We start from the raw sequence: 17,042 nt of genomic DNA on the forward strand, positions 1-17,042 counted from the left end.
GGTTACCGCTCCAGAAGGTGGCTGAGATGCAGGAGGTTTTGAGACAGGTGCTCGGTGTCCGAAAGATTGAGTTGAGGTCTGTGCAGCGCTTGCTGGGTTTGTTGAACTTTGCATGCAGGGTGGTGAGGGCCGGGAGGATGTTTTGTAGGCGCCTCGGCATGGCCATGTCAGGGGCGGTTGTCCCTCACCACAGGGTCAGGGTCACGCTGGGAGTGCGGGCTGACCTGCGGGTCTGGCTGGTGTTTCATGAAGACTTCAATGGCGTTTCACTGGATTTTGCCCGGGACAGGATGGTGTGGCAGGTGCAGCTCTACTCCGATGCGGCGGGAGCGGCAGGTTTTGGGGTTTTCTGGAACGGCCGTTGGTGCGCGGAACAGTGGCCGGCTCATTGGTTGCGCCAGGGCAGGAGCATCGCTTTTCTGGAGTTCTTTCCCCTGTTGGTGGCATTGTTGGTGTGGGGCCCGGAATTCCGGAACAGGTCGGTGCTTTTCCACATTGATAACATGACGGTGGTGGACCTGGTGAACAATCAGAAGGCAAAGGACCTGCGTGTGCTGCGCTTGCTGCGAAGTTTCATGCTGCTGTGTCTGCGACCTAATGTTCTGTTTCGCGCGCAACATGTGCCTGGCGAGAGTAATGAAATTGCGGATGTGTTATCTAGTTCGCCGTGGCAGCGCTTCAGGAAGCTGGCGCCAGGAGCGGAGTCTTGCAAGACCAAGGTGCCGGAGGGTATCTGGGCCTGGGGGGGTGTGAGAGTGGTGGGGCTGGTTGAAAGTTCAATAGCTGAGTCTACTAGGCGGGCGTACAGGTTGGCGTGGTCTGAGTTCGGAGCCTTTTTGGGTTGGAAGAAAGGTGCGTGGAGGATGCCCAGGGAGGCGTGTGAGCGGGGGGTGGTGCGTTTTGTGCGGGGCTGCATGGACAGAGGTTTGTCTCAGACGACGATTGCGGGCAAGTTGGCAGGCATTTCATTTTACAGCATGGTATATTTGGGTTTCGATCCGGCTAGGACGGATCTGCTGAGTTGGATGTTGAAAGGTTGGGGACGGTTGAGGGCGGAGGGGGGGGATGCCTCGTGAGGCGATTACTTTTGACTTGTTGTTACAGTTGTTGGGGGAGTTACCTTTTTGCTGTTCTGATGCGGATGAGGTGGCGTTGTTTCGTCTATGCATGGTGTGGATGTTTTTTGGGGCATTCAGGGATGTCTGAGTTGTTGGGGGCTCATGAGGCGCCGGAGAGGACGTTTGCGGATGTACAGTTGGATGGGTCACGTCTGGGAATATGGTTGGGACGTTCCAAGATGGACCAGGTTGATCGTGGCAAGTGGGTGTGGCTGTCGGAGAGCGGCTGTGTGGGAGCGTGCCCGGTGCGTGAGTGGAAGGGTTTCTGTGGACGGGTACGGAGGTCAGCTGTGAGGTTTTTGTGCATGTTTCCTTGAGACGTTTGATGTCTTTTCAGTTGCTGGCGGTGTTGCGGTTGGCTTTGCGGAGGATTGGCAGGGATCCGGCGCATTTTGGCATGCACTCGTTTAGGATCGGACTAGCCACGGCAGCGGTGAGGCTAGGTTGGTCGTGGGAGGAGATTCGGCGGATTGGTCGCTGGCGGTCTCGCTGCTGTGAACGCTATGTGCGCAAGTGAAGTGAGGGGCGCGGGCTAGCCTTGAAGGCTGCGGTTGTTGTTGCAATTTTGTCTTTGCCGTGGTACTAATCTCTTTCTCTTCGTAGGTTGTGTCCGGGGGCCGGGGGCCAAGACGGTTACCTGGATTGTGGGACATTCTTTTGTACATTGGGCCTCGAAGTATGCGGACAGGCAGGTGTACAGTCGTTAGTCATCATGAGGTCCAATGGTGGGGTAAGAGCGGAATGGGTTGGGGAGAATTGCTGCCATGGCTTACGAAGAAAGTGTCACAGCTGGGCTGCCCGGACATGCTTGTGATCCATTTGGGGGAAAATTACTTGGTGAAACAATCGGGGGTGTCCTTGTTACACCTGATGCAGCGGGACTTGGAGGCAATGAAGCGCAATCTAGCTGGCGCCTGACTTGTGTGGACTGAGTTCATACCACGACGGATCTGGAGGGGGGCTCTTAAGCCTGCGGTCATTGAAAGGGCCCGTAGGAAATTGAACAGGGCAATGAGACTCTTTTGTGCTGATCATGGACTTAAAGTGCTGGCTCATGGCGGGCTCAGGCTGGAGAAGCCACTTCTCTTTCGAGATGATGGCGTGCACGTTTCGCACATTGGAAATGCGTACTACCTTATGGAGCTGTGGGATCTGATTAGTTTTCTGTGGAATGAGTCGATACGGTGTAGGCGTGACTGAGTGCGAAAGGTGCACGATTGGTGGGGCAGGTAACCGCCCTCCGGGGGTTCCCTGGGTGGTGTCCAGGACGGGCAGAATCACCCTTCCAGGGAGGGGGTTACCGGTGCAGGATGGGGGTGTGGTAGATGGGAGTGCGATGGAAGGAGATGCTGGAAGAGTTTGGAAGTGAAGGGGGATGTGAATGGTATAAGTGGAGAGGTTGTGGTGTGAATTGGGAGTGCTCAGTGGAATACGTGTGTGGATGATGGTTGAAAGGCAGGATGTTGGGGGGATTGTTAACTGTTAAAGATGTTATGTTTGATTAAGGTCTGTCATGCCTGTCCTAATAAATGGTCTTTTACACAAACTGATGAGTGGAGTGGTTATTGCGCGATGCGGCCCCCGGGGAAAGCAGGTCGACAGACCAGTCTTTTCCCCGGGGTGTTCGCGCGAGAGGACGGCAGGCAGAGGGCTAGGTCAGGGGGTGGGTTTAGGGTGTGGGGGGATAGGAGGTTACTTAAGGGGACAGGAGGGGAAGTACTTCCTCTTCCTGTCCACAGTGCCTCACGGAAGAGGTTTAGTTTTGTCTGCCCGCCCACCCTACAAAATGGTTCAGGAGTGAGGTGCGGGTGTTTGTTGGACAAATGTTCAGAGTGCCACTTTAGGACAGGTTGACACATGTGGGGTTTACGGGACCGGGGAGGGGTGGGGCGTCCATGACGGGCAGAATCACCCTTCCAGGGAGGGGGTTACCGGTGCAGGATGGGGGTGTGGTAGATGGGAGTGCGATGGATGGAGATGCTGCAAGAGTTTGGAAGTGAAGGGGGTGTGAATGGTATACGTGGAGAGGTTGTGATGTGAATTGGGAGTGCCCAGTGGAATACGTGTGTGGATGATGGTTGAAAGGCAGGATGTTGGGGGGATTGTTAACTGTTAAAGATGCTATGTTTGATTATGGTCTGTCATGCCTGTCCTAATAAATGGCCTTTTACGCAAACTGATGCGTGGAGTGGTTATTGCGCGATGAGCTGTGTGTGCTATGCTGCTAAATTTTTGTCCAGTGCAACTCTCCGGGACTGGGGTTTGTTTACCTCCTTAACTAGTGGTTAATAGTCACACACCAGCCTCAGGCCGTGAGAGCCAGGGAAGTAAAAAAACACAAATAATTACATAAAGCATGCCCATAAATAATTAATTTAGTTAAATTCAACATGCTGGCCATATAGTGTCAACGAAGAAACCACCAACAACATGTTACGAAGTAGAACGCAGCTAAATTCATGCACGGTTTTAAACCAAAAATTATTAGAAAAATACGAAATGATATCCAATGTTAAATATGTGTCCTATTACTTTCTAAATACAACGTACGCTGTGATTAACTAACCCTGTGAAAACATCTGATTTTAGAGAACAATTTGTTATCTCTCACTCCGCCATCACTGGCAACATGGCCTTTTTAGCTAACACCCTTCAAATTGTGCTTGAAGTGAAATATGTAAAACTAGCAGCCCGCCCCAGCGTTGCCTGGGGAAGAAGGGGGCTGGGGGCAGCATTTCAGGCTTGCGTGCACTCCCGCCCCGGCCCCCGCCCGCCACGACATTGTCTGTGTCCCGGACAATGTCGTGGTGGGCGGGGGAGTGAACGCAAGCCTGTGATGCTGCCCCCGTACCCTGAGCCTTACCGCAGTTGTTCCGGGCCAACCTCCTGCACCGGCTCCCTCCCGTCCCCCAGTGCCTTACCTGAGCCGCAGCTCCTCCCCGAGCTCCTCACTTCATCGCCGCTCCTGCACGCAAGCCTGAAATACTGCCCCAGACCCTGAGCCTTACCGCAGTTGTTCGGGGCCAACCTCTCACACCGGCTCCCTCCCGTCCCGTGTCCCAGAGCCTTACCTGAGCCGCCGCTCCTCCCCGAGCTCCTCACTTCACCGCCGCTCCTCCTCGTCATCATGTACGTTGCGGCCAGCGCTACGTCGTGGCCGTCAGTGTCGCGGCCGGCGCTACTTTCAGGGCACTACTTTTTTTTTTAAGTTATATTTTTAAATTTACGTTTTTTTTTAATTTTCTATAGCCTATGTCCATCTGCACACCCTGAGGATTACTACAATGTATTTGGTGTGTGGATTGGCGCTGTGGTTCCCGAGTTTACCTTGCCAAAAGGTTTGTGTTCTCTCTTTATAATAGTAGTATAGATAAACCTTTTCTGAACCCCACAGGTGAAATCCTTTCATTCCAACATGCCTTAAAGTTTAAAGTAGACATGTAGCCATGAGAATCAATACGAAAAAGAAACATGAAAGAAATACGTAAAACACCTCATCAACCCTGTGATCCTCTGCAAGTGTACGAGCTATGAAATCTAAGAAATAAACCTGAATATAATAACACATTCATTATAGTCAATTAAAACATTCCTATGAAAATATTTGAATTAACAGAACCAACTGGGCTTTATGAATAATTGTTGGATGCTTTAAATATGTAAATATCGCTCTCTCTAAAGAACATGATATAACACCGCCTTTCCAAATAGCCTCCGAGATGGGATCTTGCTTTTTTCTTCTTCTTAAACTTAACTTCATAGTGCAAACAATCAGAAGGGACTGAAATATTGCAAATGCCACAGTAATGTGATGGAATGCACTCCTTATTTTGTTCATTAATCAATATTTTTGAGATGCTAGATGGCACAGTACAATCCAGCACGTCAAAACTGAAATTAAGAGGAAGAAAACTCGTTTCTGGTCATTCAAATATTGTCATAGGAATGTTTTAATTGATTATGAATCATGTTTTTTATATTAAGGTGCATTTGATAGATCTCATAGATCGTACGCTTGTAGAGGATCACACGGCGAACGATATGCTTTAATGAGGTATTTCGCATATTTCTTTTTTGGATTGGTTCTCATGGTCATGTGTATTCTTTAAACTTTACGGAATGTTGGAATGAACGGATTTCACATGTAGGGTTCAGAAAAGGTTTATTTTGCATAGTTCACTTCCCCCACAATTTCGTTGGTGTTACCTGAAAAGGTCATGTTGCCAGTCACAGTGGAGAGATAACAAATCCCAACCACCTGAGTTAATTGTTTGGTGGAAATCTGATTTTTTCACAAGTTAGTAAAGCACGGGTACATTTTATTTAGAAAGTAATAGGACACATATTTAACTTTGGATATCATTTTGTATTTTTCTAATAATTTGTGTTTCAAAACAGAGCATGAATTCAGCTGAGTTCTTCTCCGTAGCATGTTGGTGGTGGTTTCTATGTATTCAATGTATGGCCAGCATGTTGAATTTAATCCCATTAATTATTTATGAACATGTTTTGTGTAACTATTTGTGGCTATTGATGGGTCTCCCTTATATTACAGACCCCGAAGGAAGGCCTTTTTTGCCCAAAATGTATTGGGTGTATACTCACGATATAAGGTGAATTCTGACAGGCTGCAGAATAAAGTCTGAATGGGCATTACTGTAGTAGTGAAAGTGGGAAATCACGCTGCCTCTGTGTTAATTTGGATATCGTGGAAGAACTTCAGAATCAAATTGATTACTATTGATGAACTGGATGAACTCATTTAGGGCCTGATTCTGATGCGGGTTGGAAAGCTTCCCGACCAAATCGGTTTGGAAATGGTGTCTGACCCACACGGATCGGGAGAGTCCGACCGACCGAGTACGATTCATCCGGATGCTTCCAGATACAATTTGGTTGGACTCCCATTGACTTCAATGAGAGCATATGTTCCTAACCGCATCATAATTGGGCCCTGGGTCGGGAAGACACGTTCCCGATCCAATTTGGAAGGAGCAAATGCCATTAGGAGGCCTTCCAAACCGCATCAGAATCAGGCCCATAGTGTTTGCAAGTTTTTGCTTACGTTGCTGTGGAGGCTCAAAGGGCCTGCGAGCTATTTAGGGGCTTTACTTGCATTCCGTGTATCACAAGACACCCAAGTACCAGTAGCGGTCGGTGATGGGAGTGCTGCCAGGCAGTGATGTGGCGCGTTGGAGGGGCAGGGTGGTGGGTAATAAACTACAGAATACGGCCAAATACAGGTAAGCAAACATAAATATAAACAAAACGATTTTCATTGCGTGCACTGCATCGCATTTGGCAATGCAGCGTGCACAACAAAATTTGTTTTATTTATTTCTATGTTTACTTGCCTGTATTTGGCCGTGTTTTGTAGTTTACTACCCCCCACTCTGACCCTTCCCCCCCACGTCACCGTCCGGCAACACTCCCACCACCGACCGCTACTGCCAAGTACTTTCGGAGCTCTTGTAACCCGTGTACCACCAGGGTCTCATACTTCATCTCGTCCGATGCATTCCAAGGTAATGAAAAAAATGAATGCAGTCAGGGGCCTCTCTTTCACTCCTTAAAATGAAAGAGCACCCCATGCACTTCTTGTGGCATTGAGAAGCTACAAACAGCATATGGTCTCCATTCATTGTAGATAACACAGCGGACCTACTTCTTGCCCAAGGCATTGTATGCTTTACATTTGACGCAGGGGACCTGCTGGGTACCCACGGCTTCCATGTGTTCCAAGTAACTGCTGTCTGGGACTTCTGTACATACCATGTAACAAAAGGGGCCTACATACTACCCAAAGATTCCCAAACACATTAAGCAGATTTCAGCAGAGAGTGTCTAATCAGTCAGCCATCCTGTCATGTCTCCTTATGGCATTTGCGATAGCAGGGCATTGTTTTAGGATTTGCGATTTTTCACATTATGGCAGGTTGTTGGCGCATGTGACATTTATAAAAGCAGAATATCTCTGCACGGTTGTGCCTATAACATCTGACTGCAGTGCACTGGTGGTACTTGTGACATATCAGAGTGCAGTGCAAAACGGCACCTGTACCACTTGTAACTGCAGTGCACTAGTGGCACATGTTAATTCTCAAAGTGCAATGCATTGGTGCGGAGTGTGGCATTACGTTAAATCGCCCTGTTTTTTAAGTGCTGAGCTGCTATAGTGAACTTCCTTTCCTGCTGCGCAACGTGACTCACTAAGAAATGAGCATGCTGTACAAAGTTCCACAAAAAAGACACACAACAGAGTTCTTTGTCTTATTAACATGGTGAGGGCATATCCTTAAGAAGTGCATTAATGTTTGGCCGTTTACATCATGTACTATGTAATTTTATCAATATTATTTATAGGCATTAGTGCACCATGGAAGGCAGCCCTCAAAAGCACACCACATCATTCAACTCCACTAAATGCCACTCCACAACACAAACTTGAATTACACATCACTATACTCTCAAAACACACAATCTCACTCCACATAATTCCAATATACTCAATACTAAATATTTACTATCCACATAATTACGCAACACACCGTGCCACATAATTATGATACACAAATCCACTCCACACCACACAATTCTACTCCACACAATTCCATAACTAATAAGCCAATCAACATAATTCCACAGCAAACACCATACATACACTTCATAACACAAAAATAAAAAAATTGCAATTTACAGTGTCAATAGCTCCAACAAATACAAGACCTATTGCATAAGTACAAAACATTGCCATTTACAATGCCAATAGCTCCAACTTTAACAAATGCGAGACCTATTGCATTTCCAATGCTTGTTTTATATTTTTTACGTGTTATTTAAATATATATTTTGTTAGATAGATAGATAGATAGATAGATAGATAGATAGATAGATAGATAGATAGATAGATAGATAGATAGATAGAAGGATAGATAGATAGATGCTTTTCATAGTAGTACATATAAAATAGTTAGAACATATTTAATAAATTATATATTTTTAATAATTGTGTTGAAATATGTATACATATAAACAAACACACATACACATATATGCATATGTGTGTGTTTATATAAGCATATATGTATATATTGTTAAGTATTAGTGGAATTTATATGTATGTTATGTTATCTTAATGATATGTACTAAAAATGTTAAGATGTACTACTTTAAACAATATATTTATTTTTTTAAACAATATTTTTGTATGTTTTTGAATGCTATTATTGTTAATGATATTTTATTTCTGATATGTTTGTCCTTGCCATTATAATTATAGGGACACAATATTTTGAGAACTATATTTTTGACACAATAATTGTGTCAAACTATACTGTTAACCTCAGTACTGCATCAGTGATCCCTTATGTCAGGGCCCAAATCTGTAATAGTGTCCTCAAGCATCTCTGCCTCTAACTGATGACACCCTGCTTCTTCTTCTAAGTGTTAAGTAGTGTATTTACACCTATGATGGTGTAAATGACACAATGACACTTCATATTTTTTCATTTATATACTTTTAAAGTTTTCAAAGTTAATAAAATTAATTTTAAAAATGTGTCTAGAATTTACCTTCATCTGTAATTTGTAGACGTTGAATAATCCACTCGAATATGTCATGACCTGAAAGAAAGAGCAAGGTTTTGTATCAGAAGAGAAAAATGAAAGCGTTTTACCGCCTGGGATCAGAAAATATGAAATGTGTGCATCAAACAAGGGATACGAAATTATGAACCACGTGCAACAAAGTAGCTAACAGCCAATGTGCATTTAAACAGCAGCCTGTTTAGGCAAGGTTATCTGCTGCCTTTTTGTTTTAACCAGGATGACCTGTATTAATGCTCCAGCCAGTACAAAAATTAGGAAAATCACCTAAAGCCGATTTTTCCCCTTATCGGTACATACTTTCGGCAGTAAATATAAGAAAGCACTCTCAAAAGTATTCTAGAGCTCACTTAATGATCTCTGACTGATAGTTAAAGTGAACTAAAACAGCAAAGCCATATTAAAAATGGAGAAAGATTAAGAATTGCAAAATACATAGTGATTCTCAAAACATGTTTTCCAATATGCATTGCTTTCTAATTTAAATAAATTGCACCTTTCATTCATTGGTAGCATGTATGAATACAATGGTTTGAGACTGCTTCAATAGGCGACCGACCCAGCATTTGTCAGCTAGCAATGTCTGTAGACTAACACTCCCTTATACCCTATGCAAAGTTTAGGACTCAAACCTATATGTTCAAGATATAGTAAGATAAAACTGCTATGTTGTGAACCAGCTTGTTAGGCTAGTCTGGGAAATGTAGCAACTTATGTTTAGGGTTGGCTCATTGGCCCTCCAACAACCAGGTGTTTGGGAAATATGTTAGACAGCAGGGGTGCCTTGGACCCCACCCCCACCCCCACACTTTAGCAGCTTGAGCAGAGCAATTCAAATCATCATAAAACAGTTGACTTTTTGTTTTACAACCACTTTTCTAAGACTAGAGATCATACATACAAATATAAGTGGACAGTAGGATAGACCTGTGAGGTGGGGGAGCTAGTGGAACAACACAGCAAGAAGGGAAGGAAGGGAAGTAGTAATGAAAGAATGGGTGGACTGAGAGATGCTTGAGTGGAAAGGTTGATAGATGGTTGAGAGATGGACAGGAAGAAGGATTGATAGATGATGGATGGAGAGAATTGAGTGAAGAAGAGTGGATGAATGCAGAGAAGGATGAACGAAGAATAGGATAATGCATTTAGGAATTAAGAAAGGGGAAGATGGGTAAATGGATAGGTGAAGAGGGGTAAGGGAAGACGGATGCCTGTATGGATGGATGACGAAAGGAAGAAATTAAAAAGAAAGGTTGTGAGAGAAAAGAATGAATAATGTAAAAATGACAGGAAGACATATTAGAGAAGTAAGGAATGAAAATTGGAAACAAATGAAAGGAGGATGGAGGGAAGGAAGGAAACTAAATAATTCCTCAGAGGAAGCAGTGACTGGGCTCGCACATCACACCCGCTCAGTTGTTGCCATTTGCAAAATCATCCAGTGGGGGGTCCTTCTCCTTGGTGAGACAGGCTGGCCAGACCCATGCCGCCTTTTCAGGATTCCTACTCACTACATAAATGAGTTCCGTACGGATTTTTGTGTGAATATCTTAATAACCGAACACCACTAATGTCAAAGTATACTTTGCAAATATTGCATTTCAGTGGAGATTATTTGCATATGCATTGACTATTATAAACCCCTGACTGTATCTGAGCCTTCTGTGAGACCATTAGTCCAGCACTAGTGTTACTGAAAGGGCACACATGATGGGTGGCTCGTGTTTCTCCTTACCCTCCAGAGGCGGCAGTTTCATATTTCTTGATCACTGGGCCACAGGACTCCATCTTTTCATGTTAATGTGGGTGTGGCTGTCTAAGATGCTGCTTCTTGGAGCGCGTTAAAAGCTGTGAACCCAAATCATTCTTTATCCTAACAACAATCCCTATTGCATCCACCCTCAAGAAGACCCCTAAAGTGCACGACAGGACAGCACTGCAGAACCATCGGCTGAAGGGCGTTTGCTCCCATCCAAGGGCTGTCGGCCTGGGTCCAACATCCACATATGATTGATGATAGGAGGCGATCTCACTCTATCAGACTTTGAAGAGAGGTTAAGAACCACCTGGGCGTAGACCCACACGTGTCCTCGCACCATCCTCAGAAACTCTCAGGCACACTCACAGTGCACTACAATATCTGGGGCCTAAACTAATCACCTTTCAAAGGCGCGAAATTCATACAGCTGTCGAGAGGGAAGTCCGATCAAGGTTTTTGGATATTCCGAAAATGCTCAATATAAAGTCCTTTCTGGCCTCCTATAAAATTTGACTAAGCGACCAAAGAACCAAGGATGGGCATAGAAATGCATAATACAGCACTCCAGCTCTCACAATGGAAACTAAGTTGTTCAACATACTTTGATATAGGGTATCTGTCGGGTAACAGCACATCCCAGTGATAGCGCCTTGGGTACAACATGCATTCACCAACACTACATAGTCGTCCGGGTTCATTGTAAGCTACAAGGCCAATTCCCCTGGTCCACAGTCGACTTTTATGTGCTGATACTTCACCACAGCAAAGGGTTAGCAGATAGGGGGAAAGGGAGCACATTGAAAACAGGAGAAAGAATGGGGACCTGAATCAAAGCTTCAAACAATGTGAGAACACTTGACTAATAGGGACACGCAGGCATGATCAGACAGCAGAATTGAACTAGAGCTGCAGATATATAGACATGGGTTGACTCTGGTTCTTGCCAAAAGCGGAACTTTGAACCCACATTCCATGAAGGGTACCAGAAGTGCCCACTGCAGATCTTCCAGGCAAATTAAAGGGATTTAAAGGTAACATTCGTTGGCATAAAACTATCTTTTTAATTTGTTTTCTCGCCAAACTGTACCCAGTTGCCCGAACCTGCTTAGAATCACACATTATATTTATATACAACTTCACACAACAGATTTTGCCATTTCCAAGAGCTGTAGCAATAGGTGCTGATGTTACCCAAAGTTAAGGTCCTCAGTTACCCACCTTAGGTGGGTAGAGGCTGGAATTTGAGCCTGTGACTTAAACAGTCAGACTTGATGCCAGCAAAAAGCACTCAATGGGCGATTTTGCCAGCTTATGATATATCCGTGACCTTGAGGAAAAGAGAATTGAGAATTGCTCTTGAAAAGCTTTGACATAGATCCCTTGTCTGACTCCACTGAGATTGAGAGATGCTCTACTTTAAACAAGAAGCTATACTCATGGACTCAACACTGCCCACGTTGCCACTTGTGTACATACGTTTATCAGAGAACTCCCCTCTACTTCTTTGTGGAACTGCACTTTCAGATTTTCAGAATAGGTCAAGATGGAAGTTAAAATGGAGGCAAAAAAAGAAGCTAATGTTTTGAGATATTGTGTGTGTCCATGGTCGGGTCTACGATATTTAGAAGATTCTTTCTAATAGTTCTTCTTATAGCTTCGTTGATCCTGTTAGGTAAATGAGTATTTTGCCACTTACATATTTCAAAACTAACCCACGGTGATACATGTGCACTTTTCGGATAATGTTTGCAAGGTAGTGCGACCAGAAGAGTGGTGGAGAACATACGTATGAGGGCAGAAGCCATGGTGAGTCCACAGAACAGCAAGCTTGAAGAAAATGCAGAACGGGCCAGCAGTGAAGGCATTGGGAAACATGGGGTGACTGGAGAACATAGGGTGGACGACACATGACATGGCATGATCTAGCTTGTGATGGAAAAAGGAAAAAAGCCACTTACACCTATGAGCAATGAATGAATGATATATTCGAAAGGTATACCCGGTGCAAAGGAAGATAATACATACAAATTCTTTATTTTCAAAATCACACAAGACTTTGTGCCATTAACGTCAACATCCATAATCTGATACCCACCTCAAAGCAGTTAGGTACTTAATAAGAGTAGCACACTAGTGGCGGAGAGTCAACTCTGGGCACGAAATTAACATTACCATGCAGTAACACCCCACCAGTACCATGCACTTATGAGTCAATCCACTCGGAATGGGGAATAACTTTGTAGACCCAGTTTTACTCAGTGGAATTCCACACAGTTTTGCTCTGCACATGTGTTAAACGTTTGCTGGGAGCAGATGCTAGGGTGTTTGGGGGAGTGGAGGCGAAACAGTGCCCTGGTATGGTGGATAAATATATACTCCCCTTTGCCGACAAAAGACACGCTCAGGCAAAGAGAGCAAAGAGGCTTGGCTGCCATTGCAGCCAAAGTCTCCTGCAATTTTACAAGACAGAATTTCGGGCTGGTAAAATCAGGTTTGGTGTTCCAGCATCGGAAAAAACGGTTTGAATTATATTTTATTTATTACTTTATGCTTTTCATTTTGCTCAGTTTTTATTATGTGTATATGACAACGTATGCTACAGAGCACCAAGCACAAAAGGTGAAAGGGAAGGAGGGACTACAGGAAAGTTAAAAGTCAGAAAATAACAAATGCTTGGTAGACGAGGTAGATCTTCAGTTCTTTACAGACGTACTTGATGTTAGATTCATGGCAAAGAGGCAGTGAAAGAGTTAATCAGATGAAGGTACCTTGATGGTGCAGAGTCTTGGCGCCATTACTTTTGCATCTCAGTTGTACAATTGTGAGACAGTGGTGAGGCAGCGGGATGGTGTGACAGGTGATTCAGGGTTGTACCACTCAAGGCATACCTAAAATAGGATTTCAAATTCCAGCCTTTCTTTAATTGGCAGCCAGGGATTATTAATGTGGGTGTGATGTGACTGGAGCCTTTCAATAAAAGAGAATGGCAGTGATTTTTTTTTTGCTCTTTGTATTTTCTTCATGTTTTTTTGCCGGGGGAGCGAACCCCTTTAACATCACCAGGCCCATACTGGCGCTATCAGCCATCGGTCATACCCCATGGAGGCTGGAAGGGTGGGGGCTTGTTTTGGTGGATGTGGGAGCTAGTTTGGGTGCTGGGGTCGACTGGCTGCCGAAAGTGCTTTGAAGCAATTGCAAAAACATAGGATTTTAAATAGTGCGAGCCAGTCAATATCTGCTTGCACGAACTTTAAGAAATATTTGTTTTTGCAGTGTGTCTTATAGTCCCTAAATTGGTGCTGCCCTGTGATAGCGGTAGCTCCCCTCACTCTGAACTCTTAGTCAGAGGGGTAGCTATCAAAGGTGCATCAGGTGCAGTGGCATTGGTGCCCAAAGGGCCCACTGAACCCTGATTACTGCTGAACTTTAGGGCCTGATATCCTTGCTTGACTGAGGCATATCACAGCATTGTTAAGCTACCCCCTAAGTGTGTGCCTGGAACTAGAGAGAACCCTCTATATTACAACTTCTATTTGTTGAATCAATTCTTTACAAATATATAGAACTGGCTCGCAGTTAGAGGGCCTGCTTGCTGCAATAACTCACTACGCACAGTGTGGGGACTGTCAGACAAACTGGGCCATCGTTGCTTTTTGTTCCCAGTCCAGTCCTGAACGCCACTGCAGTAGTTGGTTGATGCACTGGAGGGCAACAGCTTGGATAAGGGTAAGTCAGTATCAAGTGTGTAGTATGAACAGTTTGCCATGCAGGAAGTGGGTGTGGAAAAACACTAGGCCTGGGCGGAGTTAACAGACTTCTACTTTTCAGAACTCTTCAAATCACTGCAAACTCTGCTTTTCTGCCCAGAGTTCCACCAGCGGCAGAGTCTATTAATTTGCGCTGCTTGCACTGATTTTAAGCACCAGGAGTTTGTCCTGTACTGCAAAATCAGTGTGAACTGCACTCTGCGGCATGCTGGAGGGTGCTGCTGCTTTCTGCCACTCGAGTAGACATTCTACTCGAGCAGTAGCTTCCTCAACGCGAGCAGCAGATTTCTCAATGTGAGGAGTTGTGACATGCTGTGACTGCCCGTTGGTGATCCGTGTGAGAGAAAAAACTACGCTCCACCTCACTTTGCAGAGTTTTGAGGAACTCTGCTGTTGGAAAGTGGAGGTAACTAGACATAATATCGACTCCACAATATCGAATGGAAAAAATATCGAGTTAAAAATATCGACATTAATAAAATATCGATAACAAAAAATATCGTTGGTCAAAATATCGAGAAAAAAAAATGAAAAAAAATATCGATTACAAAAATATCGACTCCAAAAAATCGACAAGACAAAATATCGATAAATAGTCAAAGTAAAAAATATCGAGAATATGTAGAAAAAAGGTTAAACATTTTTTTTTTATTAATAGTAATATAAATTGTACTTAATGTTTAGGAGCGGGTTGTGGGTTTATAGGGGAATAGGGTGGGAAGTAATTTAATAATAATTAATTAATTAATATATGTTTGTTAAATTTTGTAATTAATAATTAATTGGTAAGTAATTAATATTAATTAGTTAATTAATTAATATAATTATGTACATATTTTTATTAGTAATTAATTGGTAATTAATTAATTTTAATTAGTTAATTACATTAATTAGAGCAATTGTTTTACTAAATATATTTTTGTGTTATTTTAAAATAATTAATTTGGAAAAAATAATATTAATTATTAAATTCAATTAATTACAGCTATTGTGCTAATATATTTACTTTATTGTTATTGGTAATTAATAATTAATTGGTAATTAAATAATAATAATTAATTTTGTGTAAAGGGGTATTTTTAGGGTTCAGGGTCAGTTTTCAGTTCTTGGGTAAAGGGGTATTTTTAGGGTTCAGGGTCAGTTTTCAGTTCTTGGGTAAAGGGGTATTTTTAGGGTTCAGGGTCAGTTTTCATTTCTTGGGTAAAGGGGTCTTTTTAGGGTTCAGGGTCAGTTTTCAGTTTTTGGGTAAAGGGGTCTTTTTAGGGTTCAGGGTCAGTTTTCAGTTTTTGGGTAAAGGGGTCTTTTTAGGGTTCAGGGTCAGTTTTCAGTTTTTGGGTAAAGGGGTCTTTTTAGGGTTCAGGGTCAGTTTTCAGTTTTTGGGTAAAGGGGTATTTTTAGGGTTCAGGGTCAGTTTTCAGTTCTTGGGTAAAGGGGTCTTTTTAGGGTTCAGGGTCAGTTTTCAGTTTTTGGGTAAAGGGGTCTTTTTAGGGTTCAGGGTCAGTTTTCAGTTTTTGGGTAAAGGGGTCTTTTTAGGGTTCAGGGTCAGTTTTCAGTTCTTGGGTAAAGGGGTATTTTTAGGGTTCAGGGTCAGTTTTCAGTTTTTGGGTAAAGGGGTCTTTTTAGGGTTCAGGGTCAGTTTTCAGTTTTTGGGTAAAGGGGTATTTTTAGGGTTCAGGGTCAGTTTTCAGTTCTTGGGTAAAGGGGTATTTTTTGGGTTCAGGGTCAGTTTTCAGTTCTTGGGTAAAGGGGTATTTTTAGCGTTCAGGGTCAGTTTTGGGTTTTTGGGTAAAGGGGTATTTTTAGGGTTCAGGGTCAGTTTTCAGTTCTTGGGTAAAGGGGTATTTTTTGGGTTCAGGGTCAGTTTTGGGTTTTTGGGGTACAGGCGTACATGGTAAATATAAAATACATTTAAATTAAATCAATTAAATGAAAATAAAAATAAATAATTACATTAAATTATTACGTTTTTTTTATTTTAAATGTATATGTATTAGCACCTTCCCTGATATTAGCTAGACTGGTTTTGGAATAGTAATTATTAATTGGTTAGTGTCCAGCACCTTCCCTGATATTAGCTAGACTGGAGTTGGAATAGTAATTAATCATTGGTCAGTGTCCAGCACCTTCCCTGATATTAGCTTGACTGGAGTAGGAATAGTAAATAATTATTGGTTAGTGTCCAGCACCTTCTATTATATTAGCTTGACTGGAGTAGCAATAGTACATATTAATTGGTCAGTGTCCAGCACATTTGCATATAATTGTACATTACTGTGTTATTATATTACAAAATAATGCAAAATGGATGTTTTCACAAAATTTTATTAAACATTTTTTATTTTTTAATGTGTACTACAATACAATCACAATCAAAAATAACATAACATTATTTTGAAATGTAGTATTCGCAGAATAACACATTATTATTTATGTACATGTTCTAAATTATCACACAAAATTATTTTACTACATTTTTTTTGTAAATAAAAATTATTTTCATCATTAACTTTGAGTAACAAGTATTTATATTGAATTAAATAAAAAAAACAGTTTTTTTCAGCTTCTTCCATTTATATTTAATAATCAGAATATTATATATTAATATTATTAAATATATATATTTTACATTTACATTTTTATAAAGTAACATGACAAATATTATATTTGCTCAAGATATGGAAATACAAATTAAGACATTTTTTGGTACATATTTCATACAATGTTGTTTTTAAATGAAACATATAAATATATTATGTTGTACACTTTATAACAGGATAGGGAAACAATATGTTT

General features: G+C 42.5%; 1 protein-coding gene across 1 annotated transcript in view; it reads right to left on the minus strand.

Moving 5' to 3' along the window:
* RGS9 (regulator of G protein signaling 9) overlaps positions 1-17,042 on the minus strand; it is a 956,925-nt gene that overhangs the window by 650,048 nt on the left and 289,835 nt on the right. The window contains exon 3 of the mRNA XM_086930945.1: positions 8,691-8,741. Within this exon, the coding sequence (XP_086787071.1) occupies positions 8,691-8,741 (51 nt within the window). The remainder of the gene's footprint in view (positions 1-8,690; positions 8,742-17,042) is intronic.

The sequence above is a fragment of the Lissotriton vulgaris genome, chromosome 7 (assembly GCF_964263255.1).
Source record: "Lissotriton vulgaris chromosome 7, aLisVul1.2, whole genome shotgun sequence".
NCBI classification, from domain to species: domain Eukaryota; kingdom Metazoa; phylum Chordata; class Amphibia; order Caudata; family Salamandridae; genus Lissotriton; species Lissotriton vulgaris.